This window comes from Eschrichtius robustus, chromosome 16 (assembly GCF_028021215.1).
Source record: "Eschrichtius robustus isolate mEscRob2 chromosome 16, mEscRob2.pri, whole genome shotgun sequence".
In the NCBI taxonomy this organism is placed as follows: Eukaryota; Metazoa; Chordata; class Mammalia; order Artiodactyla; family Eschrichtiidae; genus Eschrichtius; species Eschrichtius robustus.
The window spans coordinates 47,730,062-47,757,089 of NC_090839.1; the positions used below are offsets into that span (position 1 = coordinate 47,730,062).

General features: G+C 42.5%; 1 protein-coding gene across 2 annotated transcripts in view; it reads right to left on the reverse strand.

The window, feature by feature from the left end:
* KIZ (kizuna centrosomal protein) overlaps positions 1-27,028 on the reverse strand; it is a 113,963-nt gene that overhangs the window by 44,991 nt on the left and 41,944 nt on the right. For both annotated transcript variants that reach the window (XM_068524598.1, XM_068524597.1), the window contains exons 5-6: positions 24,936-25,581; positions 24,240-24,555 (exon numbers count right to left, since the gene is read on the reverse strand). In XM_068524598.1, the coding sequence (XP_068380699.1) occupies positions 24,240-24,555; positions 24,936-25,581 (962 nt within the window). The remainder of the gene's footprint in view (positions 1-24,239; positions 24,556-24,935; positions 25,582-27,028) is intronic.

Consider the following 27,028-nt stretch of genomic DNA (forward strand, 5'->3'; position numbering starts at 1 on the left):
AAATCTGGGTCCTGATTCTCCCTGGAAGGCTTTATCTTGTCGCCAACCAATTCACAGAATGAGACTGAGGCAGGAGACAGATGGGCCCCCACCCCCGCAGGGTAAACAGCTGGAGTTCGTTCCCTGTGGACCAATACTCCAAGATGAAAATAGCAGGATAATCGAGAGAAGAGGCTGGGCCCTGCCCAGATAAAAGACCACATATTTCTCATTCTCGAAGTCAAAGAGACCTGCCCGACTAGAAAGCTCCTTGGAGGTCAAGAGGAGAGTGATGCCAACCTACCCATAGGCCTCTTCGCTGGCATCCATCTTGGCTGAGAGATGCACGTCCACATGGCAGGACCCTGAGATATACCAAATATGGACTCAGAATCAGGCAAATCAAAACGACTGGCCAAAAGAAACCCGGAAGAAATGCCCCATATAAGTGATTCAAACTACCACAAGGGCACGACTCTCTCTGAGAGTCCACACGTACTGTACCCTTTTTCTCCTAATAAACACTTTACTTGCTTCACTACCTTCTGTCTTTGTGGGAATTCTTTTCTGCAAAGCTGAAGGGCCAGGGCCTTGTCAATGACCACTGGTCTAGTGGCTAGGATTCAGCACTCTCACTGCTGTGACCCGACCTCAATCTCTGGCTGGGAACCAAAACCCTGTTCAAGCCGCTGCAGGCTGAGGCCACCGGAGATCAAGACCTGCCCTCAAGAAGAGGAAGATAAGCCAATTTCAGAACAGTAAAGGAGCGCACAAGGGGAAGACAATCAGGAAGTGGGAGGAGGACCTTCTGCCGGGCAGGATGCAGATGGAGGTGAGATGATAGCTGAAGCCAAGGAGCCACAAGGCAAAGGCGACGGGAAATGCCAGGGTGAGAGGGGTGTGGGGACCAGCAAGGAGATGAGCCTGGCCAGGTGGGGACTACAGTTGGTGGTGATGGGATAGTAAAGGGAAATAAAATGTGGTATAAAACTCTGGCGAGGCAACAGAGATAAACCTTGTGGATTTTGGACCCATGGCTGGTTTCCTGGCAGCTGTGCCTGGATGGGGTTGGTGAGGGACAGACTGGCCAGGGGACTGACCCTGTGCTCTGGGTGGCCAGGGAGGAGCGCGCAGGTGTAAGCGCAGTGGGGGAGGAGCCAAGCACCCATGGCTGGTGGGCTGAGGATGCTAAAAGCTGGGGCACATGCCAACCTCAAAGGGCCAGTCACCCTAGACTCCCACTGAGGAATGTGTGTCTCAGTGAGGCTACATCTTTCCAGTTTTTGAGAAGCTGGAAATTCACAATTACTAGTTTTATTTTTATATGCCATCTCCCAAATTTTAAAATGGGGCAACTATTCAAAAGAAAGTTAAATACTGTGCTTGACAAACAGGGGCTCTCTGCGGGCTTGGGGTCTCCAGCTTACAATGCCTCTAGACACACTTCCCGACCAGGTGGTAAACCCCGAGCAAGGGCTGTGGCTTCCGCACCTCCTCCCAAACCCAAGTACAGCAGGGAACTCGGCAGACACTGGTTAATGCTGCTGTGCTAAGGAGGGGTGGGGGCAGCCTCCAGGGATGAGCATTTTATCTCTGCCATTCTCAGGAAAGACGAGAAGAGAAAGCCGATCAGCGGTTTGATTACTGTTATAAACCCCCTACAGACAATGCTCCCTGATGCCAGCATACGCGCCCACCCCCCCAACCCCTGATACCACCACGGTGGGGCCAGTGCTCCAACACACGCCAAACGCCTTTGTTCTTTCCTAGTCTGATTGGTCCAAACATCAGGCCTGCTTAGACCAGCTCCCCCCACGTTTGTCTGGGAGCTTCTCCGACTGCCTCCTTCGCAGGGATCTTTCTCATCCCTGAATTCCTCTAGCACCACGCAGACCGCATCCTACTTTGTACTACTCTCCAGTTATGCCCTGTCTGCCGAGTCTTCTCAACATGATCAGAAGCCTGTTGAGAACAGCAATTGGACTTGTGATTTCACAGGATGCTGAAGACACACTTAAAGACACTGTGTGTTGAATGACAGGCCAAGACTTAAACCCAGATTAGGGAATTCATGACACGCCTGTTGTCACAGCCTGTTTTTACACGTTGGTGTCACACCAGTCTGGGGCTTCCAGGGCTTGGCAACGAGTGATCAACAAGACAGTGATCAATTAGACGGCCGCAAGCACTATCCCCATGGAGCTACGGCCAATGCCAGATTAACTCCGAACCTTGATGAGTTGGTCTGTGTTGAGATTTCTAACAGTTATCTCCCCATGGGATAGACTTTAGTTTGCAAAATATCCATCAATCCTTTGCTTAAAATAACTCTTAAATAATTCACAGTGTACTGAGCTAAAGATTAAAGACTATGTGTTATGAAAATACTATTCTAGAATTCAAGACCCCAATTTGTTTCATGTCTTCTATTTGCATTCCTACCAAAATACTTCAGCTGGAAGGGCAATGGCCTGACAGCCCATGTCCAGTCTCCCCCGGAGAATATGTGGCCTGGCACCAAGGCACTGGGCCCTACCATCCGGTTGTTTTCTGTGAAGTCCGGCAAGTGGACAAACCTGCTGGACGACAAGCAATCGCTAGAAACACAAACGGCACTTTAAAATATTTTATTTTATCCAATAATAGTTAAGCATACAATAAATAAAATTAGTTTGTGGCTAAATTTAAAGTAATTACTTTTTAAAAATAATTAATTAATTAATTAATTTTTGGCTGCGTTGGGTCTTTGTTGCTGCACGCGGGCTTTCTCCAGTTGCGGGGAGCGGGGGCTACTCTTCGTTGCGGTGCGCGAGCTTCTCATTGCGGTGGCTTCTCTTGTTGTGGAGCACGGGCTCTAGGGCACACAGGCTTCAGTAGTTGTGGCATTCGGGCTCAGTAGTTGTGGCTCGCGGGCTCGAGTGCAGGCTCAGTAGTTGTGGCGCATGGGCTTAGTTGCTCCGCGGCATGTGGGATCTTCCCGGACCAGGGCTCGAACCCGTGTCCCCTCGCGTTGGCAGGCAGATTCTTAACCACTGCGCCACGAGGGAAGCCCATAAAGTAATTACTTTCTAAGAAAGCTTCATTTTTCAGTCACACAGAATTTAGGACATAATTTACAAGAAAGCAATTCCATGTCAGGCTAATGTGAGCCCTCAAATTAAGGTAGAATTTTTTGTTTAAAGTAAGGGAGAAAAGGTGTTATGCTTTTTCTTTCAGTATCACAAGCTGAGAATGACTTCTTAGCAAACAGAAAATAAACTTTTCCTTAACTATAGCAGATGACTTTCACACATGCCCGTGGGTGTTATCTTTGGGGGACTCGGCACAGATGCGCTTCAGCTGCAGTGATGCGAGCTTGACTTTTGGGCTTCCTTTCTCCAGGAGACAGCAGTCAGCATGGTGTGGTCCCCGACTCCAGGTAGGGACGAGTTTGCTTACCTAATTTACGTATTATAGTGTTACTTGTTAAAAGTCTTATGAATTACGTTTACTGTCTTTTTAACGAAATTGAAGAATCAGAAAGGAGTTGTTTACATCCAGAACGAAGTTTTAGGGAGGAAACTGTATTTCAGAACAAGCAACAACAAACAGGCATCACTCGCAGAGGTGGCCGTGGATGGTGAGCCTGTCACCGAGGAATAACCCACACGTGAGGGTGGGAAGGGGACAACCCGGACGGACTGTCTGCATCTGATTCCGGAGCTCGCCGAAACCCCGCCTGGAAACTCACGGCTTCAGTCCTACCTTCCTTTTGAAACATAAGTGGCTTTGATCTTTTCACTAAGAACACATGGTCTGGATAGAAAAGATGATTTTAAAACTATCATTTTATCAGATCCCAGGCCTGGTTTTCTGCATTTAATTCCCACGGAAATTTGTTGATTACAATGAACATTTAAAAATCCTCCAAAGATCCATGAGGTTCTTAAACAGAAGTAACAGAATGCATTCACGTACCTAATGCTCAAAGCCCACAACTGCTGCAAAATATAACTAATGAACCAAAGCCGACTGTCAGTCAAAACCCGAGCCGCTAATTCAATTTGTGTAGCTTACTGGTCCTCCTGAAGCAATTTAGCACCTTTGCCAATAAGAGAAAACCTCCAGTGACACCCCACCCACAGGTACACAAACACAACCGAGAAGCAGAGAGGCCCGTAGAAGCCCTACCTCCATAAAGATGCAAATTAAGATTTAAACAGGGTAACAATCGGCCGGCGCTAATCCTTTTACCGAGGTGTAAATGGCTATTGAGAACTGAATTCTGGGCTGCCAGCTTTTGTTGGGTAGTCTTACAGACACATTTCACCCAGGAGCCACGCCAAGCCACCAACTCTGAGGACGACTGATAAACAGTTTCATCAGGCCAGCGTAATTTGTTTGCTTTGATATCAAATTTCCTGACCATCAATCCAAACGCGTCAACGTAACCGGCATGAAGAATTAGCACCCTGGGAACAGGAACTGTGAGCAAGGATCCCAAGCCTGACGCCCGGCGGCCGGAACAGCTGTAGGTGCGGCCGAGGCAGGGTCTGGACGTGGGGTTTTGTTGGCCACACAAAACGGTTGTAGAAAGGACAAACATGTACATAGTTAAACAGTATTTTTCTTTTCATGGGCTGTCTTAGGAAACCTATGTTTTGGTGGCTACCTCGGCCCCCATTGTGCAACCCCCTGGGTGGTCCCTTCCGGGGGGCCACTTGAAGGGAGCACAAAGCCAGGAGGGAGGGGAGGAGGGGGCGGCAGCACAAAGGCCAGCGGCGGGGGCGGGGGTCTGCGGTGGCCGCGGGCCAGGGGTCACGAACAAGACTCCTCTCTTCACCCGGGAAACAAGGGCTCCTTCTCTTCACCTGGAGGCCGTGTGAGGGCGCTGACAGCTGGGATCGCGGGCCTGCCGTGCAGGGCACCCGGGCCTGCGAGTGTGCTCTTTATTTAAAGCAGCAGAGGCTGCACAAGCAAAACCCCTGCCTTTTCCCCCTCGCTGGCCTCCAAACAGATCTCCTTATTCTGCCCCATTTCAATTCTCAGAACTACTCCCTCTCCCTGACCACCTGATTTTAAGTTCCTTAATGAGGCGCTGGAAGGCCCCATTTCTAACAGATGCTCCCCTCCAGCCTTCAAAAGAGAGAACCCGCCTGAACCCAGAACAAGTTCTTAGTAGCCAAGAATCTCTGTGGGTCCCAAACGTTAACACCCAGGTTGATAAAAATCCACCCTGCTGGGAGGATGAAGGCCAGAAACATTTGCTCCTTGGGTTTCTGTTAAATCCCTGACATGTCACCAGAGGGGTGTCGTCATTAGGGTGCGTGCGGGCTGTGCTCTCCAATCTGAGGTGCATACAACAGATTTATGGAGCCGATTACCTAAAGTGACCTAGCTTTAAATCTCTGCTGCCAAAGTGAACATGCAGGGTAAATGACTTATCAGACAACCTGATGCCTTTCAAAAATTTAATACAATCAGGCCGTGTATTTTGGAAAAGTTTAAAAAATACTATGAACATAACATAGTAAAAACAATTTTTTTTGTTAGACATCATCATTGGTTCTATAATTAAACGCGAGAGGGTGCTTTTGGTAAAGGGGTGTCTTTTACTGTCAGGGTAGAACCATCTTTGCTGGGGCTTAATGACTGATGGAGGACCCTAAAAGCAAACATCAGACTTTCGCTGTGCTAGTACACGTCTGTCTCCACACGTGTACGTGCGCCTGTGTGTGTGTGTGTGTGTGTGTGTGTGTGTGCGTGTGCAGGGGTGCGTCTGTGCAGGGGTGCGTCTGTAGGAGAAGAGACCAGGAGGCTCAGGCTGGGCCAGCGTGGCTTCACCACCGGAGGGAGACCAGAAGGCATGATGGGTGGTGGATGGGTCGCTGGGGCTCAGGCAACATTCAGACCCTGAAATAAGTTAGTGTTTACGTCGCTTCTCACCTAGAAGGGACATATGAGGCTCCTTCAAGGCCAATTAAGTCTGATGAATGGGAGTGGGGTCCAGAGCAGTCACTGACTCAGTGTTCTGGGTCCACCTCAATGATCCCACTGAAATGGCAGTAGCAGCACCCAGGGAGGGACCTGCAGGAAAGAGACTGAACACTTGGCTATTAATGCTTGCCCTCTGCTGTAGGAGTCAGTAGAAATCAAACACAGGACTGAAGGAAAAGACTGTGCCCACTTGCTGCCAGGCCCTTCAGAGAGGCAATACTGTATTACCATGAGGAAGCTGAATCACTTTATTATTCAAATGCTCACTCACCCAAGAAGCTGCTAAAACGATGCCAAAGACAAAAAGAAGAAACAAGAAAGTGGACGATACCAAATCGTCATTGTGAATGAACAAATGGATTAACTGTGGAGGAGAGGCAGGCAGGATGCAAGCAGGGAAACAATCCAAGTTAACTGGCCCTCCTGGGTAGACGCTGGGAACCAGGTGAAAAGGCTTCTCTAGTCAGTGCTGGGGTTCAGGGGATGTCAGACAAGCACATCCCTAATTTCAGGTAAGTGCACTTTTCAAAACGGTAGAAACCAATTCCAAGTGTGCTCATGATTACAGATGTAATAATGTTCCAAACAACCATGGACAGCATATGTCCTTGTAATCTGTATTTCAGCTGATCAGTAAGGACCATCAGTGCCATGATTCAATACCACAAAAAGTTTGTTTAGGGATTCGATGGCCCTGGAAAGTAGTGCTTTTCAGTGCTTAAGGTGGCAGAACACCTGGAGTTCACAGAACTTTCTGCAAAACACCAGAGTGTACTAATGTACTTCGTTTCATCACACAAATCTGAAAAACTTTTACAAGCGGACGATGCATATATATATACAATATAAAAATCAAACATATATACATGATAAAAAGCCAATCTGTCAAAGCTAACAAAATCAGCTGCTTCCATATTTTTCGTCCTTATTCATTGGGCACTCTCACTCATTTTGTTATCTCCTAGTAGGCAAGCTATAGCAGGTACCAAAGTTTTAGGAAAGTGATTTTGAGAAAGTTCTCAAAATTACAAAGATTCATTTTCTACAAACTTGGGAAAGACCACTTTACTCACTGCAGAGTAACGCCAGTGGAATATGTCTGAGCATCACTACCACGGAGAAAAGCAGTCTAGCATTGCTTTAAGCAGCAGATTTAGACACACATTCAGTCCATCAAAATGACAAGCAAATTAAAACAAACTACCCTGACGAGGGAGAGCAGTGAGAAAAAAATGAGAATTAGTTGGAAGCTGTAGAAGACAGGGGCTCAGGACTCCTCACGGCTCTCCTGGAGGTTAAGGTAAGTCGGCCAGCAGGGACTGAAAATGGTGAGATCAACTGTAAAAGTACAAGAAAACATATCAAGGGCTCACTTTTTGCTTCCCTTTGGGTTTTCAGTTGTCTTATCTGCTTGGCCTACCTGCACACCCTCTCCGCAAAGCTCCCCTGAAGGGAAGCCTCCCACTCAGGTCTCAAGCTCCAATGTGCCTTCTCAAATCCCACCTTAAAATGAATTTGGTTTTTCCAGAAGCCTATCATCAATGGCTCAAAGACTGTTCTTCAAAGGTGGGAAATATCAGTTAAGGTGATTACGAACAGGGAAGCTGAGCCATGAGGAACCGAAGAGGAGGAATAAATCGGCAACAAAACAGAGAGGAGGGAAGTGTTGACGTTTGCCACCCAACAACCGGAAACAGATCCCAGTTTTGCTCTGGGGACCCCTCCCCATCGTCATCCACCCACCTTGGGCGGGGCTCACAGTGAAGTGCGGGCCTGGGTAGAGCCAGTGGGTGCTGCCCTGGCCCCAGGGACTGTGCAGGGTGTGGGCACACTGTGAAGTCAGAGCCGTGGAGGCAGAGGCCCCGCTGCTGGGCCCAAGCACGCGAACCTCCAAGTTGGGCAGCCCACCTGGAAGACCCGGGGTCCCCAGGTCCACTTCAGGGTGAGGAGAGGGGACGGCAGGGGTTGCGGAGCCGTCTGCCCCGAGGACAAACTCTGGAAGTGAGCTCTGAATGGAGCTGAACGGGGACTAGCAGGGCAGCAAAAAGCATCTTTCCACTTGGAGTGAGGAGGGGAAAGAGCCAAGCGATGGAAGACAGTAAGAGGCCACCTTGTCGACATGCTGGGAGAGCAACAGGAGAGGGAGCTCTGGGGCCATGAAACAGGCAGCTGCCCCCCTCCCCACGCCAAGATGACAGAGATTCTTAGCACTGTTACAAATATTAGCATATTAAGTTTACAGAACAACCCAAGCCTATCCCTAAAGAGATATTAAAGATTTCAGGTGGGTCAAGGTGGAGTGTGGAAAACACCACTGTCCCACCCCAGACATCTTCAGAGCTGTCCAGCCCTGGACTCAGCGCTTCTCTCCCCAGAGCGGCGCTCAACACACAACTACCCAGTTCTGCCTCTGGCCTTCCCTTCCCGCTGCAGGCAGACCTCGTCCCCGCTGCTCACACATCCTGGCTTCAGAGAGACCCCCACAGCTGCTCAGACTAGGGTTTTCCTTTATGATACATTTTCAGCTCTGATAACCTCATTCTGGAAGGTAGCCCATTTTTTAGGAAAACTTACCACACCCATTTGGATGATTATTTCCTGGGTGAACTCTGAGTTCTGGGACCTCACTGGGGACCTCACGTGCTGATGCGAAGCACAAGCTATGCTTACATGGCACGATACCCACCATTTCTCAGTGAAAAGGGCCAACTAAAACAAAATGCCCATTTTGTCAGGATTCTGGTTCTTTGATGCTAGAAATTAAATCTACCAAACTGCCAAGAGTCAAAAGTGGGAGGGACAGAAGCCAAGTTCATTTCTAACTTAAAAAAAAGGTTGGCCATTCCTATCTCACCTCATGGACATCCCTGAGTCCTGACTTCTGGAACCATCACATCAGATCACCACGAACTAATTAATTATCAGATGCCAACATATGCCAGCCACTGTACCCGGTGCTTGTGCCGAAAAAGTGAATCTGATGAAGGTGATAAATGAGAACTGAGAAGTCAAGTTCGATTAGTCAATGGTGATACCGGCCAAAAGGAGATCCAAGATCACAGTCACAATAGGTCATGGCTCTGTCATTGTTCCTGCAATTTCACAATATGTCTAGAGCAAGGAGAGATCAAGAGAGCATTCCAAACCAAACAATTCCTGATTTGTTTCTTGTGATCGTTTCTAGTTAAAGAAAGGAAATCAGGGGCAGGGCTAGCCTGATATGAGAAATAAAATAAGGCAACAGGTTCATATTCCGGGTAATTGTTCATAAATGTGTATAAAACGCAACCACATCCTGAAATAGCATATTCTACGTGTCAGCACACGGTCATCAGTTTGGAAGGCTTTCTAGAAATCACACACAGGAAAACAAGAAAGTATTGTGTACAATCTAAAGGGACAAATTGTTAACAGACTCGAGAGGGCTCGTCACAAGGGAAGAAAGATGACATGCAAGAGGAGAAAGCCGTCCCAGGAACAGATTTAAAAGGTAAAGCGCAAACCAAATTAGAAATGACGTGGCCAAAACTATGCATTTCATAATTAAAAGTGAAAGCGGCCAAATGAGATATGGTTTCCTAGGTCTTCAGAAAGGAAGCAGCGGCCAAGCAGAAGTAACCGTGAGGGAGACGGGAGCAGGGGACACGGTGGGGAAGGGAGGGGGAGGCTTGGGTGCTGATGCTGTTTCTTGCCTGGGTGGGGTGACCGCGTATTCACCTGTCATAATTAGTCGAGCAGCATATTCAAGATTTGTTCAGTTTTCTGCATGCATGCTATCCTTCAATAATAACACTTATCTTAAAAAGTACCTAAGATAAGGACTTCAGTTTCTTGTTGGTAATGCAGGCTAATCCTTGCACTAAGACCAAACATATATATAAAAATATGTCTTTGATACCATTAGAGAGATAAAGTAGGAAAGAACTACAGTATCAAAATCTAGAGAAAAAGGAAATTCAGAGAGATGAGCCTAACATTTGGGGCACCTTTTCTTTGAAGGGCATGTGCCAATTTCTGAAAAGGTAGCTAATAGTGTGAGAAGCTGAGTGGAGCTTTGGATGACCTCAGAGAGCAAGAGAATAAAAACTCAAGTCCAGGTCCACCAAGGAAGGGGAACCCTAATAAATCATCCACACTTGGAATTGGAAACTCATAGGGCTACTTCCTACAGATAAGGGTGAAACAGATAAAGTCTAGCCCTCAGAGGGACCAAAGCCTGGTTTCAACCCATCTCAATCCTCAGACCTGGATGAAAGTGACCCAGGACTGCTTCTGCCCGAGACGCTGCCAGGAGCAAATATAAATCCTCTTTAGGTTTCTTCCTGAAACTCATATATTTTATATATATAAAAGTCATTCCAAAAAAGAGCAAAGAAAAAAGGGGACATAATTATTGACACAGACACAGTAGAAATTCTAAAGTATAAAATATGCCCACAAATTTGAAAACTTAGAAAATGGATCTCTTTCTAGTACACTATAGATTTTCAAAGCTGACTCAAAATACATGAAAACCTGAATATACATATAAGCATTTAAGAACTGGAATAAGTAATCAAACAAAAAATGAGGAAATTTTCATCAGCAGACCTGTCTTGCTGGTGAAAGCAGCTCTTTTGTAACCTTTGCAAGTGCTTCTCAGCATTCCCCACACTGCCTTCGCTCCAGGTCACCTCTTCTGACTGAGGCCAGCAGCCTGTGATGAGACGGCTGGCAAAGGTGGGACACCAGGCTGAGGCTGGCCAATGGAGAGTTCTTTTAACATCTGTATACACACCGGGTGATAATGGCTGTAATTACTGCCTACTCTGCTGACAATCAGGTCTCAGGATTACTGCCCTCTTGAAAACCTGGTTATGGACTTTAAAAATTTAAACCAAAACAAAGATAAGAAAAGTCTCAGATTTTTCAGATCAAAACAGCTGAGCTAACAGGAGAGGCACACGCAAGACTGGAGAATGAAGTGCCAGGTAGAATGTGAAGGGGATGCACTGCCCACCCCACCCCCACCCCGGCACCGGGTTATTTTTTCCAGAAGTGTAATGCACAGCCTTACTTTGAGAACAAAAGCCAGAATATGTGGGGTGGCAAGAAAAAGCACAGGGAAGAACCTGTATTGAGGGGCAGAGGTCATGTCCAGGAAAAACAAGCGACAGTGAAGAAAAAAAACAACTGCAAACAGATATCTGAAGGTGCCATCACATCAGAAGGAACGCTGCATTTATCAATGTGCTTCCAGCTCCTCTAAAAGTGAACTCTGGGTAAATTCTAAAGAATTTGGTTGTAACCTATTACTCCAGGCAACATGATTTCCAGCAGCAAGTCTTTCTCAGATGCAAGAATTTCCTTCCTATATTTAACTTCTGAGGGGTTAAATTAAAATCACTGGATGAGATTCAATCTATGTGATAGCATTTTTAAGACCTTGAGAAACCAAGGCTTTCATCTGACTTAGCTTAAAAGGCAGTATTACATTTAGCTTTCAGGCACGCTCCAGGGGGAGAAAGAACAAAGCAACTCTGCAAGTACTTTGTTCAAGCTGGAAGAAAGGTACATAGCACTTCATCAGCTTATTTGAGGCTGGAAGGCACAAAAATCAATACGCAAAGAGCCAAAGGTCAAACTGCCCCTGCTTGGTTTTCTTTTCTTTTTCTAATTAAAGAATCTATTTGTTTCTTGAGCTTCCTTATTCAACCTTATGAAATATTATCCTTGATGACACTCCAGTTACGTAGGCAGTGGAGAGAATAACTGACAGACAGTTAAGAATGCAGACTCTGGACCCAGACGGCTGAGTTCAAAGCACACTGAGCCACTTTGTGACTCTGAACAACCTCTCTGTTTCTGAGTTTCCGCCTCTATAAGATGACGATGACAATAGGAATAAATGGGTTATTATAAATAAAGCTCTCACAACAGTGTCTGGCACAGAGTTGGTGCTACTGAAGGGAACACCACCACCGTCATGGTTGTGATTTGCATGGCAGAGCACAGAAATTAGGAGCATGAATTCTGGCATCTGCCTGCCAGGCTGGACGCCACCTGCACCTCCAGCCAGCTGTGTGCCCTAGGAAGGTTATTTAATATCTCTAAACCCCACTTAAAACACTCTACTTGGCATCTATAGCACAAGCCTGGCCCTCAGTTCTCCTCACTCTTCACTGCAGACTCCTCCCAGACTCCTTTTCTGGTTCCTTCTGATCTTCCTGACCTTGAATGTGGAGTCAGGCCTTGGGCTGCTTTCCTATGTATGCCTACTTCCTAATGGTCCTCTCAGGGCCCATGGCTTTAAAACGCATTTATACTATGATGATTCAGTAGAGTTGCAGGATACAAAGTCAACACACAAAAGATTAGTTGCATTTCTATACAATGAACAATCTAAAGGGGAAATTAAGAAAATAATCCCATTTACAATAGCATAAAAGAACAAAATAGGGACTTCCCTGGTGGTCCAGCAGTTAAGACTCCGTGCTCCCAATGCAGGGGGCCCGGGTTCGATCCCTGGTCAGGGAACTAGATCCCACATGCCGCAACTAAAGATCCCGCGTGTCACAACTAAGACCCGACGCAGCCAAATAAATAAATATTTTTAAAAAATTGTTACTCCTGTTACATTGTTTAAAAAAAAAACAAAAAGAACAAAATACTTAAAAATAAACTTAACCAAGGAGGCAAGTTGTACATTGAAAACTACAAAACACTGTTGAAAGAAATTGAAGAAAGCACAAATAAATGGAAAGACAACTTGTGTTCTGGGTTTGAAGACTTAATACTGTTAAAATGTATATACTACCCAACATGATCTACAGATTCAATGCAATCCCTCAACCTCCCAGTGGCATTTTTTACAGAAAAATAGCAAACAATCCTAAAATTCATTTGGAACCACAAAGGACTCTGAATAGCCAAAATAATATTGAGAAAAAAGAAAACAGGAGGGCTCACTTTGTTTTAAAACATATTACAAAGCTACAGTAATCAAAACAGCATGGTACTGGCATAAATACAGACATAGACAAATGGAACAGAATAAAGCCATGCACATACAGCCAACTGATCTTCGACAAGAGTGTCACGATGGGGAACATACACTATGGGGAAAAGACAATCTCTTCCACAAATGGTGTTGGAAAACTGGATAGCTACATGCAAAAGAACAAAGCTGGACCCTTATATTACACCATACAAAAATCAACTCAAAATGGATTAAAGACTTAAATGTAAGACCTGAAGCTATAGAACTCCTAGAAGAAAACACAGGGGAAAAGCTACCTGACACTGGTCTTAGCAAAGATATCTTGGATATGACACCAAAAGCACAGGCAACAAAAGCAAAAATAGACAAGTGGGATGATATCAAACTGAACAAATTCTACACAGCAAAGGAAGCCAGCAACAAAATACAAAGGCAACCTACTGAATGGGAGAAAATATTTGCATATCATTTGTCTGATAAGGGGTCAATATCCAAAATATATAAAGAACTCATACAACTTAACAGCAAAAAACCCAAACAATCTGATTAAAAATGGGCAGAGGATCTGAATAGACATCTTTCCAAAGAAGATATACAGATAGCCAACAAGTACATGAAAAGGTTCTCAACATCACTGATCATCAGGGAAATGCAATCAAAACCACAATGAGATATCATCTTACACATGTTAGAATTGCTATCATCAAAAAGAAAAGAAATAACAAGTGTTGGCAAGGATGTAGAGAGAAGGGAACCCTTGTGCACTGTTGGTGGGAAGGTAAATTGCTGCAGCCACTATGGAAAACAGTATGGAGGTTCCTCAAAAAATTAAAAATAGAACTACCATATGATCCAGCAATTCCAGTTCTGGGTATTTATCTGAAAGAAATGAAAACACTAACTTGAAGAGATATACACACCCCCAGGTTCACTGAAGCATCATTTACAATAGTCAAGATACGGAAGCAACCTAAGTGTCCAGTGACGGATGAGTGGATAAAGAAATTGTTCTACATATTTACAATGGAATATTATTCAACCATAAAAAAGAAGGAAATCCTGCAATTTGTGACAACATGGATGGACTTTGAGGGCATTATGCTAAGTGAAATAAATCAGGGAAAGACAAATGCTGTATGACCTCACTTATATGTAGAATCTAAAAAAAACTCAATTAATAGATACAGAAAACAGATTGGTGGTTTGGTGGTTGCCAGAGGTGGGCAAAGGGTGGGAGGAGGCCAAATGGGTGAAGGCAGTAAAGTGTACAAACTTCCAGTTATAAAATAAGTTCTGGGGATGTAACATAGAGCATGGTGACTATAGTTAATAATACTGTAGTATATATTTGAAGGTTGTTAAGAGAGTAAATCCTTAAAATTTTCACAATAAGAAAAAAGTTTTAACTATGTGTGGTGTTGGATGTTACTAGCCTTACTGTGATGATCATTTTGCAGTGCATACAAATATCAGATCATTATGTTGTACACCTGAGACTAATATAAAGTTATATGTCAATTATATCTCAATAAAAAAAAAATAGTATCTTCAAATGAAAGATAACCAGCCCCCCAAAAGTTAACTTTTCATCAACATGCTGGAACAAGTGGACATGCACATGCCAAAAAAAAAAAAGAATCCAAACACAGACATTATACCCTTCACAAAAATTTACTCAAAATGGTTCACAGTTCTAAACGTAAAACACAAAACTATAAAACTCCTAAAAGATAACATAAGAGAAAACCTAAATGACTCTGGATATAGCGATGACTTTTTAGATACAACACCAAAGGCATGGATCCATGAAAGAATTAATTGATAAGCTGGACTTGATTAAAAGGAAAAACTCATACTCTACAAAAGATAACGCCAAGAGAATGAGAAGACAACCCACATACTGGGAGAAAATATTTGCAAAAGACACGTTTGATAAAGGACTGTTATCCAAAATATATAAAGAACACTTAAAATTCAACAGTAAGAAAAATAACAGCTCAATTAAAACTGGGCCAAAGACCTTAAGAGAGATCTCACCAAAGAAGATGTACTTACAGCAAATAAGCATATGTAATGATGTTCCACACCCTATGTCATCAGGGAAATGCAAATTAAAACAACAATGAGGGGAAATCCCTGGCGGTCCGGTGGTTAAGACTCCATGCTTCCACTGCAGGAGGCATGGGTTCGATCCCTGGTCGGGGAACTCAGATCCCACAAGCCACATAGCACAGCCATACATACATACATACATACATACATACATACATACATACGTACATAAAACAATGAAATACCACTGCACAACGATAAGAATGGCCCAAATCCAGAACACTGATAACACCAAATGATGGTGAGGATGTGGAGCGACAAGAACTCCCATTCATTGCTGGTAAGAATGCAAAATGCTACAGCCACTTTGGTAGACAGTTTGGAAATCTCTTACAAAACTTACAGAAGTAATGGGAATACTAGAAGAAAAAAGAGAGAAAGGAGCAGAAGGAAAATCTGAAGAAATAATGGCTGAGAATTTTCCAAACCACAGATCCAGGAAGTTCAGAGAACACCAAACAGGATACACACCCAAAACAGCACACCTAGGAATATCATAAAAATCCTTAATGTGTATGTATGCAACAACAGAGCATCAAAATACATAAGCAAAAACTGGTAGAACTGCAAGAAGAAATAGATAAATCCACTCTTACAGTTGAATACTTCAACTCACCTATACCAGTAACTGATATATCTAGCAGGTAAACAGTCAGCAAGGATACAGCTGAACTGGAGAGCACCATTAATCAACTTGATCTAACTGACATATATAGGATACTTCATCCAACAACAGCAAAATACACATTATTCTCAAGCTCACATGGAACATTTGCCAAGATAAACCACATTCTGGGCCATAAAACACACCTCAACAAAGTTAAAAGAACAAAAGTCATAGAAAGTATGCTCTCAGATCACAATAAGATCTATAACAGAAAGATAACAGGAAATCTAAAAATGTTTGGAGATTAAACAACACACTTCTAGATAACACACTGGTCAAAGAAGAAGTCTTAAGAGAAATTTTAAAATATTTTGAATTGAATGAAAATGAAAATACAACTTATCAAAATTTATGAGATGCAGTGAAAACAGTACTTACAGGGAAATTTATAACATTAAATGCATGTTTTAGAAAAGAAGAAAGATCTAAAATAAATAATCAAAGCTTCTACCCTAGGAAACGAGAAAAAAGAGCAGGTTAAGTCCAAAGTAAGCAGGAGAAATAATAAAATTTAGAGCAGAAACCAATGAAATTGAAAACAAGAGAACAAAAAAGAAAATCAACAAAGCAAAAAGCTGGTTATTTAAAAAAGAAACAAAACAACAAACCAAAATGGATAAACCTCTAGTCAGGTGTATTTGTCCGCTCAGGCTGCCATAACAAAATACCACAAACTGTGTTAAACAACAGGAATTTATTTTTCATAATTCTGGAGGCAGGGAGGTCCAAGGTCAAGGTGCTGACTGATTTGGTCCCTGGTGAGACTTGCAGATTGGCCCCCTTCTGTGTCCTCACATAGCACAGAAGGAAGAGCTCTGGTGTCTCTTCCTCTTCTTACAAGGGCACCACCTCTATAGGATTAGGGCCTCACCCTTATGACTTCATTTAACTTTTTATCGCCTCTTCACAGATCTTATCTATAATATATAGTCACTTGGGCACTGGGGCTTCAACATATAAATTTTGGGGACACAAACAAATTCAGTCTACAACACCAGGCTAACCAAGAAAAAAAGAAGACACAGGTATTAGAAATAAGAGACTATCATTATTGATCCCATGGACATTAAAAGGATAATAAAGGAGTAATAAGAACTCTATGCTCACAAATTTCTTAATTTAGATGAAATGGACCAATTTCTTGAAGGATACAATCTACCAAATCTCACACAAACAGATGTAGGTAATAAGAGTAGAACCATGTATGTTAAGGAAACTGAATCAATAATAATCTTCCAAAACAAAACACCAGGTCCAGTTGGGTTCACTGGTGAATTCTACTGAATATTTAAAGAAGAAATTATACCAATTCTCTATAATCTTTTTCAGAGGATAGAAGCAGAGGGAATACTTCCTAACTCATTTTGTAAAGCTAGCATTACCTTTATACCCAAAACAAAGACATCAGAAGAAAGGAAAACTACAGATCAGTATCTCTCATGAACACAGATGCAAAGATCCTTAACAAAATATTAGCAAGCTGACTCCATCAATGTATAAAAAAATTATACACCATGACCAAATGAATTCTATCCCAGGCATGGAAGGCTGATTCAACATTTGAAAATGAATGAATGAAATCCATCACAACAGGCTAAAGAAGAAAAATCAGATGATCATATCATTAGGTATAGAAAAAGCATAAGAAAAAGTCAACATTCATTCATGATAAAAACTCTCAGACCTGGAATAGAGGGCAACTTCCTCAACTTGATAAAGAACATCTACAAAAAAACCTACAGCTAACATTATGCTTAATGGGGAAGAACAAGATTCTTTCCCTATAAGATCAAGAACAAGGGAAGACTGTCCCTTCTCACCACTACTACTCAACACTGTACTAGAAGTCCTAACTAATATAATAAGACAGAAAAAGGAAATACAAGACATAGATTAAAAGAGAAATAAAACTGTCTTTAATCAAAGATGACATGCTTGTCTATGTGGAAAATGCCAAAGAATCAACCAAAAAACTCCAAAACCCTGGAACTAATCAATGATTATAGCAATGTTGCAGGATATAAGGTTAATATGCAAAAGTCAGTTCCTTTCCTATACAGCAGCAATGAATAATTGGGATTTAAAATTAAAAACACAATACCATTTACATTAGCACCAAAAAAAGAAGTACTTAAGAATAAGTCTAACAATATATGTACAAGAACTGCAAGAAGAAAACTGCAGAACTGATGAAAGAAATCAACATCTAAATAAATGGAGAGATAGATAGTCCAATTTCATGCATAGGAATACTCAACACTGTTAAGATGTCAGTGCTTCCCAACTTGATCTATGGATTCAATACAATTTCAGTCAAAGTTCCAGCACGTTATTTTTTTGGGGGCAACACTGACAAATAGATTCTAACATTTATAGGGAAGGGCAAAAGACTCAGAGTAGCCAATGCAGCACTGAAGAAAAATGAAGTCAGAGGCCCGACACTTCACGACTTCAAGATTTACTATAAAGCAGCCATAATCAAGACAGTATGGTATTGGTGAAGAAACAGATAGATAATGGAACAGAATACAGAGCCCAGAAATAGACCCACACAAATGTAGTCAACTGTTCTTTTATGAAGGAGCAAAGACAATTCAGTGGAGAAAGGATAGTCTTTTCAACAGATGGTAGTGGAACAAACAGATATCCATATATCCACATGAAAAAAAATAAATCTAGACACTGACCTTATATCTTTCACAAAAATTAACTCAAAATGATCATAGATCTAAATGTAAAATGCAAAACTATAATATTTCTAGAAGATAACATAAGAGGAAATCTAGGTGACCTTGGATTTGGTGATGATTTTTAGATACAATACCAAACACACAATGAAAGGACAAAATTGATAAGCTGGACTTTATGAAAATGAAAAACTTCTGGGGCTCTCAAGATGGCTGGTTGGTGCCTTGAGTAGCTCATACCAGCAGCAGTGGTGGAACTTGCTGCTGGTGCCGGCCACCCCTAGAGTGGCTTAAAAAAAGAAATAAAAGAAAACAAAAACAAAATCTTCTGTTCTGAAAAAGACACTGTCAAGAAAATGGAAAGACAAGCTGCAGACTGGGAGAAAATATTTGAAAATCACATTATCTCTCTGATAAAGGACCTATATCTGAAATATACAAAGAGCTCTTAACTCAACAATAAGGGCCTCCCTGGTGGCACAGTGGTTAAGAATCCACCTGTCAATGCAGGGGACACGGGTTCGAGCCCTGGTCTGGGAAGATCCCACATGCCACGGAGCAACTAAGCCCGTGCACAACTACTGAGCTTGCATTCTAGAGCCCGCAAGCCACAACTACCGAGCCCGAGTGCCACAACTACTGAAGCCCACGTGTCTGGAGCCCATGCTCTGCAACAAGGGAAGCCACCCAACGAGAAGTCCGCACACCTCAACAAAGAGTAGCCCCTGCTCGCTGCAACTAGAGAGAAGCCCGTGTGCAGCAACAAAGACCCAACACAGCCAAAAATAAAAATAAATAAATAAATTTATTTTTTAAAAAAACCCTCAACAATAAAAAAATGAACCCAATTAAAAAATAGGCAAAAGATCTGAACAGACATCTCACCAAAGAAGATATATGAATGGTAAATAAGTACATGAAAAGATGCTCAACATCATATGTCATCAGGGAATTGCAAATGAAAACAATGAGATATCATAACATACCTATTAGGATGGCTAAAATCGAGAAAACCAACAACACCAAATGCTGACAAGGATGTACAGCAACAAGAACTCTCATTCATTGTTCATGAGAATAAAAATGGTACAGCCTCTGTGGAAGACAATTTGGGGGTTTCTTACAAAGCTAAACATAGTCTTACCATACACTCCGGCAATTGCGCTCCTCGGTATATTTACCTAAATGAGGTGAAACCCTATGTCCACACAAAAACCTCCAGACAGATGTCTACAGCAGCTTTATTCATAGTTGCCAAAACGTGGCAGCCACAGAGATGTTCTTCAATAGGTGAATGGATAAACTGTGGTATATCCAGATAATGGAATATTATTCAGCACTGAAAAGAAATGAGCTATCAGGCCATGAAAAGACAGGACGGAATCTAAAATGCATACTGCTTAGTGAAAGAAGTCGATCTGAAAAGGCCACATACTGTCTAACTCCAAGTACATGACATTTGGAAAAGGTAAAACTACAGAGACAATAAAAAAATCAGTGGTTACCAGAGGTTTGGGTGATGGGGAGGAAAGAGAGATGAGCAGATGGAGCAAAGGGAATTTTTAGACAGTAAAACTACTTTGGATGACATTGCAAAGGTGGATCTATGACATTACACATTTGTAAACAAACAGAGCAAAACAAAAAACTCTCAATACATTGCTTCATTCACTAGAGAAAGAACCAGAGAAATAATGTTTGCATGAGAAACAGCTTGTTGGTTAATACAGGTGTGCACACCCACTTTTCTAGGTCCCTACCTGTCTACCCCCTTCCATCCCTGCTCACCTGCATGTAGCCCTGTGTGAAAAGGCACCTGCTCAGACGGTGAGGGTACAGGGAAGGGAAAGCACAGGTTATTCTGGCTGCTGGGCTGCTCACTCCACCCCCCTGTCATCATGTGCTCCCACACTGGACCCTGAACACATCTGATTCAGCCTGTTATGTGTAGCAACTTCTACCGATACAATCCTTGCAAAGTTATAATCCTCGATTCCAGTTCTTCAATTGTATTAATCTTCTATTGCTACATAACAAATTACCACAAATTTAGCGTGTAACACAAATTTATCTCACAGTTCCCAGGGGTCTGGGGTATGGGTATGGGTTAGTGGGGTCTCCACTCAGTGTCACGAGGCTGAAATCAAGGTGTCAGCTGGGATGCAATCTCATCTAAGACTCAGGGTCCTCTTCCGGGTTCACTGGTATCTGGCTGAGTTCAGTTCCTTATGGCGGAAGGACTGAGGCCCTCAGCTCCCAGATGCTGCACACCACTTCCTGCCACGTGGCCTCCACAAGATGGCAGGTAAACAGGAGAATATCTCAGCTGCTTTGAATCTCTGAGCCCAGTCCTTTTTAAAGCCTGATCCATTTACATCAGGTCCAATCTGGATAAGTCCTTTTGATTATCTGCAAAATTCTTCATCTCTGTCATATGACATCCTAATCACGGCAGCCAGCTCCATCACCCTCACTGTCCTGCCCACACTCAAGGTGAGGGGATCATACAGGTGTACACCAGGGGCGGGAATTTCGAGGGCCATCTCAGAATTCTGGCTACCTCATGGGTAAGTCATCCTGATGAAACTAACATCAGATTAATTCTCCTAAATCAAGTGATTCACCATACTACCCTTCTCTCAAAATAGCCTTCAACAGTTCTGCAAAACATAGAGATGAACTCTAAATACATTAACTGGATACTCAAGGCCTTTCTCAACCATGTCCCAGGAGACATTTCAAACCTCCACTCTGACAACCCCTCATGGATAAGCCTTCAGCCACACCCTCTGCCTGCCCCCTGCCCCCTTGTGTTCTCTGTACCTGCGTTCCTAGTTGCACTCTTCCTTCAGACCTAATCCACCCCTTTTCCTCCTCCTCCTTATTCAAACCTGTACATCCTTTAAGATGCTGCGTCAACACCTGTATAAAACCTTTCCTGACCCTTTGGACTCACATCAAGCTTATCTTTATTTGAATTTGTCCTAAAGTACTGTGGTGGGTTACAAAAAATGACGATAAACTTCTCATCCCTGGATACACACCCTTTGCAACGCAACTCTGCCACTCACCTCATCAAGAGATGGGCTGTCTTTATCTACCTTTTGACACTGTGCTGGGCCCTGTGAATGTTTTTAGCCAATGGGACATTAGCAAACATGATGCAAGCAGACACTTAAGAAGCATCTGTGCACTGGCCTTGCCCTCTTGCTGTCTTGGGAACCCTGCTACCTCTACCAGGTGACTGAGGCTGGACTAATCTCCCAGATGAGGGACAAGTGGCCAAGTTATCCCTGTGGCCCCAACTGACACTGGGCCAACCACCTGTCACATGACAAATAATAAATGTCTGGTGTTTTAAGTCATGGGGCTTTGTACCGACATTTGTAGCAAACTACTCACTCCTTAAGAAAATAAAAGATTCAAGGGCCTCCTTTTCAACATTTCTTTTGTGCAGCTTCATTGTAGTAAGCGTTCTTCTGAGAAGAGGTAATTGCAGCTTGCAATGGAGGGTCAGCTCATGTGCATGAATCACATGCTCAACATCTGGAGGTAGCCATGGGAGCAGGCCATGAAGCTTCTCAAAGTCACTTGGCTTTTAAAGGTGGAAGCAACCCCAGTGTCCATCAACAGATGAGTGGATAAACAAAATGTGGTTTATCCATACATTGGACTGTGATTCAGCCATAAAAATAAATGAAGTTCTGAAACATGCTACAACATGGATGCACTGGGGAACCAAAATATTCATGTGACTTGCCTTCTCATGAGACTCGTTTTATTGTGTCCTGGAACCAGACTGCAGTACCTCCCAGGTGTGTCTGAAGTCATCATCATTACTCTCATCAAATCAGAGGTTCCAGTTTCCTGTTCAAATCCTTCTGTGTGTCTTCCTTTGTCCCACCTCTTCACCTTTGTTAACTAAAATCCCTTCTAGTAATTTCTCTCCAGGCCCTCAACAGATCCTAAAGTAAACTGAGAACCTCTGAGGTCAGAGCAGTACTGTGTAAGTATGAAGTCACAGGCTCAGGTTAATAATCAACCCTCTGAGCAAAGAAGAAGAGCAAATGCTAGAGAGGAAAGAAGAGAATGCAGGCCCTCAAGAGCAGTGGGGAGTCGGCAAGTTAGCCAGCACCATTTAAAACCACCATCAATCTATGCCTGGGGAGGACTTTCACCACAGACAATCAACAGACTCAAATTTGGTAACATGCACACAGAAAACCACCACTGCTGACTGACCTTTCATTCTGGGGGCATTCTATTAAAAGAAACTTTCAAAAATTCCCCAGATGCCCCTATTTTCCAACAACTTTTGGAAAACTATATACCAACATTTCAAGGAGCTTGGTTTTAGGGTTACAGGAAACAGTCATTCACATAGGAGAATAGGAGATAGAAGGTTCTTAATTCTATACACACTCAACTTTTTTCATCTCAGAAAAGGACTGAGTCCTGGGTAAGGACACTAGTCCTCCAGTTAGTTAGCCTACCAAAATACTAACTTGTCCAATGAACTTGTCCAATGAACTATAAAAAGAAGCCTGCAAATACAAACCTAAAACAAAAACGTTCTCTTTTTAGTAATAAAGTTTCTAATGATGTATTAATAGTATGTAATACCCGTACTTCCTCGATGAGAGAGAAGTATTATTACTAGAAAAACCCATCTGGCTTGCCTCTGCAATAAAGCCAGTCTCCCAAGGACAAGACCATGTTGGTTCTTCCATCCACAGTGCAAATACTTTGCACTTGGATGTTCTTAATAAGTATGTCTTGAACATCAGTTTGGAGGCAATCAGACTATAAATTAAACTTTTCACCATAAGTAGGTAATGAGTGGTAAGAGGCAATATATTAAAAGGTTCAATGGTGCTTTAAAGAGAACATGCACCATGCATACAAGAACACTGCCTGGTTTTTCACTGTTGCTGGGACTGTTGGAAAGAGAGAGACAGATGGTATCATAGTGTAACAACATTCTGTGGGGGAGGGGTCGGCGAGGCTGTGTGGAGGGTCTGCCCCCATGGCCTATGTGTCACTCCTATGCCCCTGGCCTTGGTATCCTCATTTTAAAAGGCGAGCTCTACCTCGGGTTGTGTACTTAAGTTCCTTGTATCCCTAAGAGATTTGATGCTATTTGTGCTACTTTTATTGCAGAATTGGTTCTCAACAGTTTCCATGTTTTCTACAATTCCACTATCTCCAATCAACAGTAAAAAATCATATATGAGCTTTTATGACTTGGATATTGTAAGTGTTCAAAATATATAACACCGATGTTCCTATTTACCCTTAAAGACTCCAATGTCTTCACTTTTACATTCAGAAAATGAAAGCTGCCTTAGATATACAATTACAAAAATTTATTAATGCATATTTAATTGTATGACAAAAATGACACTCTGGCAAGGGACAGAAGGATTTAGCAAATTAATTAGATACAAAGATCTTAGTCTCAAAAGCTGAATTCCTAGGAAGTTTAAGTGTTTGTCACCTGTGTTACTACAACTCCAAAATGACTGATTTTCTAAAAGGATGGCGGGTAGGGGGTGGGGGGAATGACTTATGAATTAACCAGGGATTCTTTAGATATAATTATAAACTGCCAATCACCATGATTTCAATGATATTCAGGCTTTTAAAGCTATTTCATAAAAAAAAAAAAAAAAAAAAAGAAAAGAAGAAAAGAAATTAGTCCTTATCTAAAAGACTATTTATGAGACTTAACGAACTTATGCATTCATGGCTGAGTGTTCAATAATATACTCCCAGTGGAATGGTCTCTAAAAATGTCTATAACTAGAAACAGAACAGTGAAAAAAACTGAATGGCTTACTCTCTTGTTGGCGAGTTAGTGGAGGATTCCTTTTTTGAATCTGGAGAGCTTAGGGTTTGCAAAATACAATTATGTTTTTCAGTGGACGGGACATCTCTTTCTTGCTTGGAGTGAATTAAATTTAAGGCCTCTATTCCATCTTCTTCCTCCACCGTGTCACCTGGATTTGTCTGTGGTTCTGGACTCCTTAAAATCAGATCCTCTTCACTTACAGAAACTGTGAGGTCACTGCTGCTGCTCTCACTCTCCACCTCCTGCTCTTCCCACATTTTTCTGCAGGGCTCCCGTGTCTCTGGGTCCCGGCGAGGAGGATGATCTGTAACGGGGACATGAACAGATTACTGATCACTGACTTCAGGCAGCAGCAAGGGGTAAGACGTCCTACCTCCCAGAGCAGAGCTGCTCATCCGTTAGAGACGTGTAGAAACAGTCCACAGCGAACTACAGTATTTTAAGACCCATGAAAAATATTTAAAAAATATCACAGTGGGTTTAAAAATCAGAGAATTTGCTTGCAAAAATATTTCCATGTACATAGCTAAGAACTCATTAGAATGGAATTTGTTGGCAAAGTCACTACTTTGTTTTTTGACAGATACAATTAGACAGTATTTTGTATTCTTACATAAGACCATCACCACCCAAAAAACTAAATACCAACAAAAATCAGCAAACCATTTCAGCCTCTCACCCCACCTGAGGAAGCTTCCCAGGCAGGATGCTTCTCTTGAGAACGCTCGTTTTCACATGCACTGTATTTTGAGCCTGACGGCGGAGAGACTGGAGGTCTGGCTCTTTCTTCCTCGACTTCAATATGCTCCTGTGTCAATATTTCTCCCTCTGATCCCTCTGATCTGCTGGAACTGTCACACTTTAAATCAGTGGTTCTGTTCTCTGGACTTAATCTCTCCTGTAATGGGGAATGGAGTTCGGCAGACTTTCTGCCTTCAGATAAATTACTCTTGCCCTGACGTGCGTTGCTTCCTATCTCCAAGCAATGAGTTTGTTCCTCCTCAGACAATGCGCTGGCTGTGACTGGCGTTTTCTCACCCATCTGAAGAGATGTCTTTCCATCTACTCTGTCAGACTTATTTAAGCACTGTGTGTCACTATGAGTTTGTACTACATAGCTGTCTGTCACATTACTGCTCCGGGCTGTCTGTTGGTGTGAATGTGGGTCGGGAATTGAAAAGTTCTTTGTGGGTTGGGGAGATTTCTGCTCTGTACTGAAATCTCCAACGCCTGAGACGGCTGACATTTGGCGGCCCATAAAGATTGTTGCTGGTTGATACAATCCTCTTGACGCGGCGGTCCCTGAGTTAATTTCTGTTGGCATTACAACCTGCAGCACCAAAAGACATGAAAATTAAACAGGCTGTATATGAACAATGATTATTTAGGTTGTTTTCAGAAATGAAATTAGGTCAGGAAGCAGGACCAATGAAAGCAACACCTACCATGTTCTATAAAACTCATGGCTTCCTACAAAATGAATGACCAAAAAACAGTACAGTCCACACTATTTAATTGTAATAACAATACTGGTTCACAAAGCAAATATTGTCAGGGAACTATGGAATCCGTATTTTTCAAAAAGAGATACATACATTGCATTGTACAGCTATGTGAATGTATTTAATGCCACTGAACTGTACACTCAAACATGGTTAAAATGGTAAATTTTCTGTTATGTATATTTTACCACAATTAAAAAAATAAACTTTGAGTTCCAACCACTTGCCACAGAGAAGTGGATTTGATGAAGCTAAAGAGGTACTTGAACAAAAAAAAAAACGGGGGCATATAAAGGACTATTGGGGGTTTCAAAACTCTATTTCTAGTAGTGTGTGTAATATTAAAAAACTTGCAATAATCACATATTCAAGACTGCATTAAAACATACTGCATATGTGCAAAATAATCTAATTTCCTGTCAAACTGAAAATAATAGCAGTTTTTTTCTGAACAACTTCAAGTAATTTTAAAGACATTTAAAGCAATTTAAATTCATTGGCATGTCTATGGGGAGAATGAGCATTGTCTCTTCCTTAAAAAGAGAGAGAGGAGGGGACGAGGGGGTGGGATGGGAAAGAGAAACAGAAGCAACTGGTTCAGCGGCTTGATCAAGGACACACAATGGGAAGCAGAACTGGAAGTAACAATCATAAAGCCTTGAAGAAGTTAAGTGTTTTTCTCCCAAAGGGACCAAAGCATCTCCACATACATAATAGCATTTAGTCCACAGAGCACTATAGGTTGATGGGGAGATGAATCTGCACCCCTCCTCTGCAGATGGAAAAACTGAGGCCAAAATTTTCAGAGAAAATGTCATTCACATAGCTGAAACAGAATCTAGGTCTTACTTCTCTTCAAACATACTGTCTCTTCTATTTCTAAAGATAAAACAAACAACTTTGAAGCAAAAACAAATGAAAAGGGATGTCAGAGAAATGGCGGAATAAGGACCTCTCAAAATTCTCTGCTCTGTTAAAGAAACAATAACAGTGGAAAACATCTTCAGAATAACTTCTCAGAACTCTGGAAATTAACTAAAGGCTTGCAGCAATCTGAGGAACATTTATTCAAGAAAAGTAACTGAATCTTGATAAGAACAGCAGCACTTCACGGTGTTTTAACTTGCCCTATTCCCATTTCCCCCTCCTCCAGTCTGCAGTAACCTTGAAAATCAGCAGCCTGTAATCACAGCCTGTAAACCAGCACCCTTATAGACACTGAAAGGAGTGGAAAAGGATTGGAACTCTTTCAAAGCTCCATTCCCAGAGAACTGA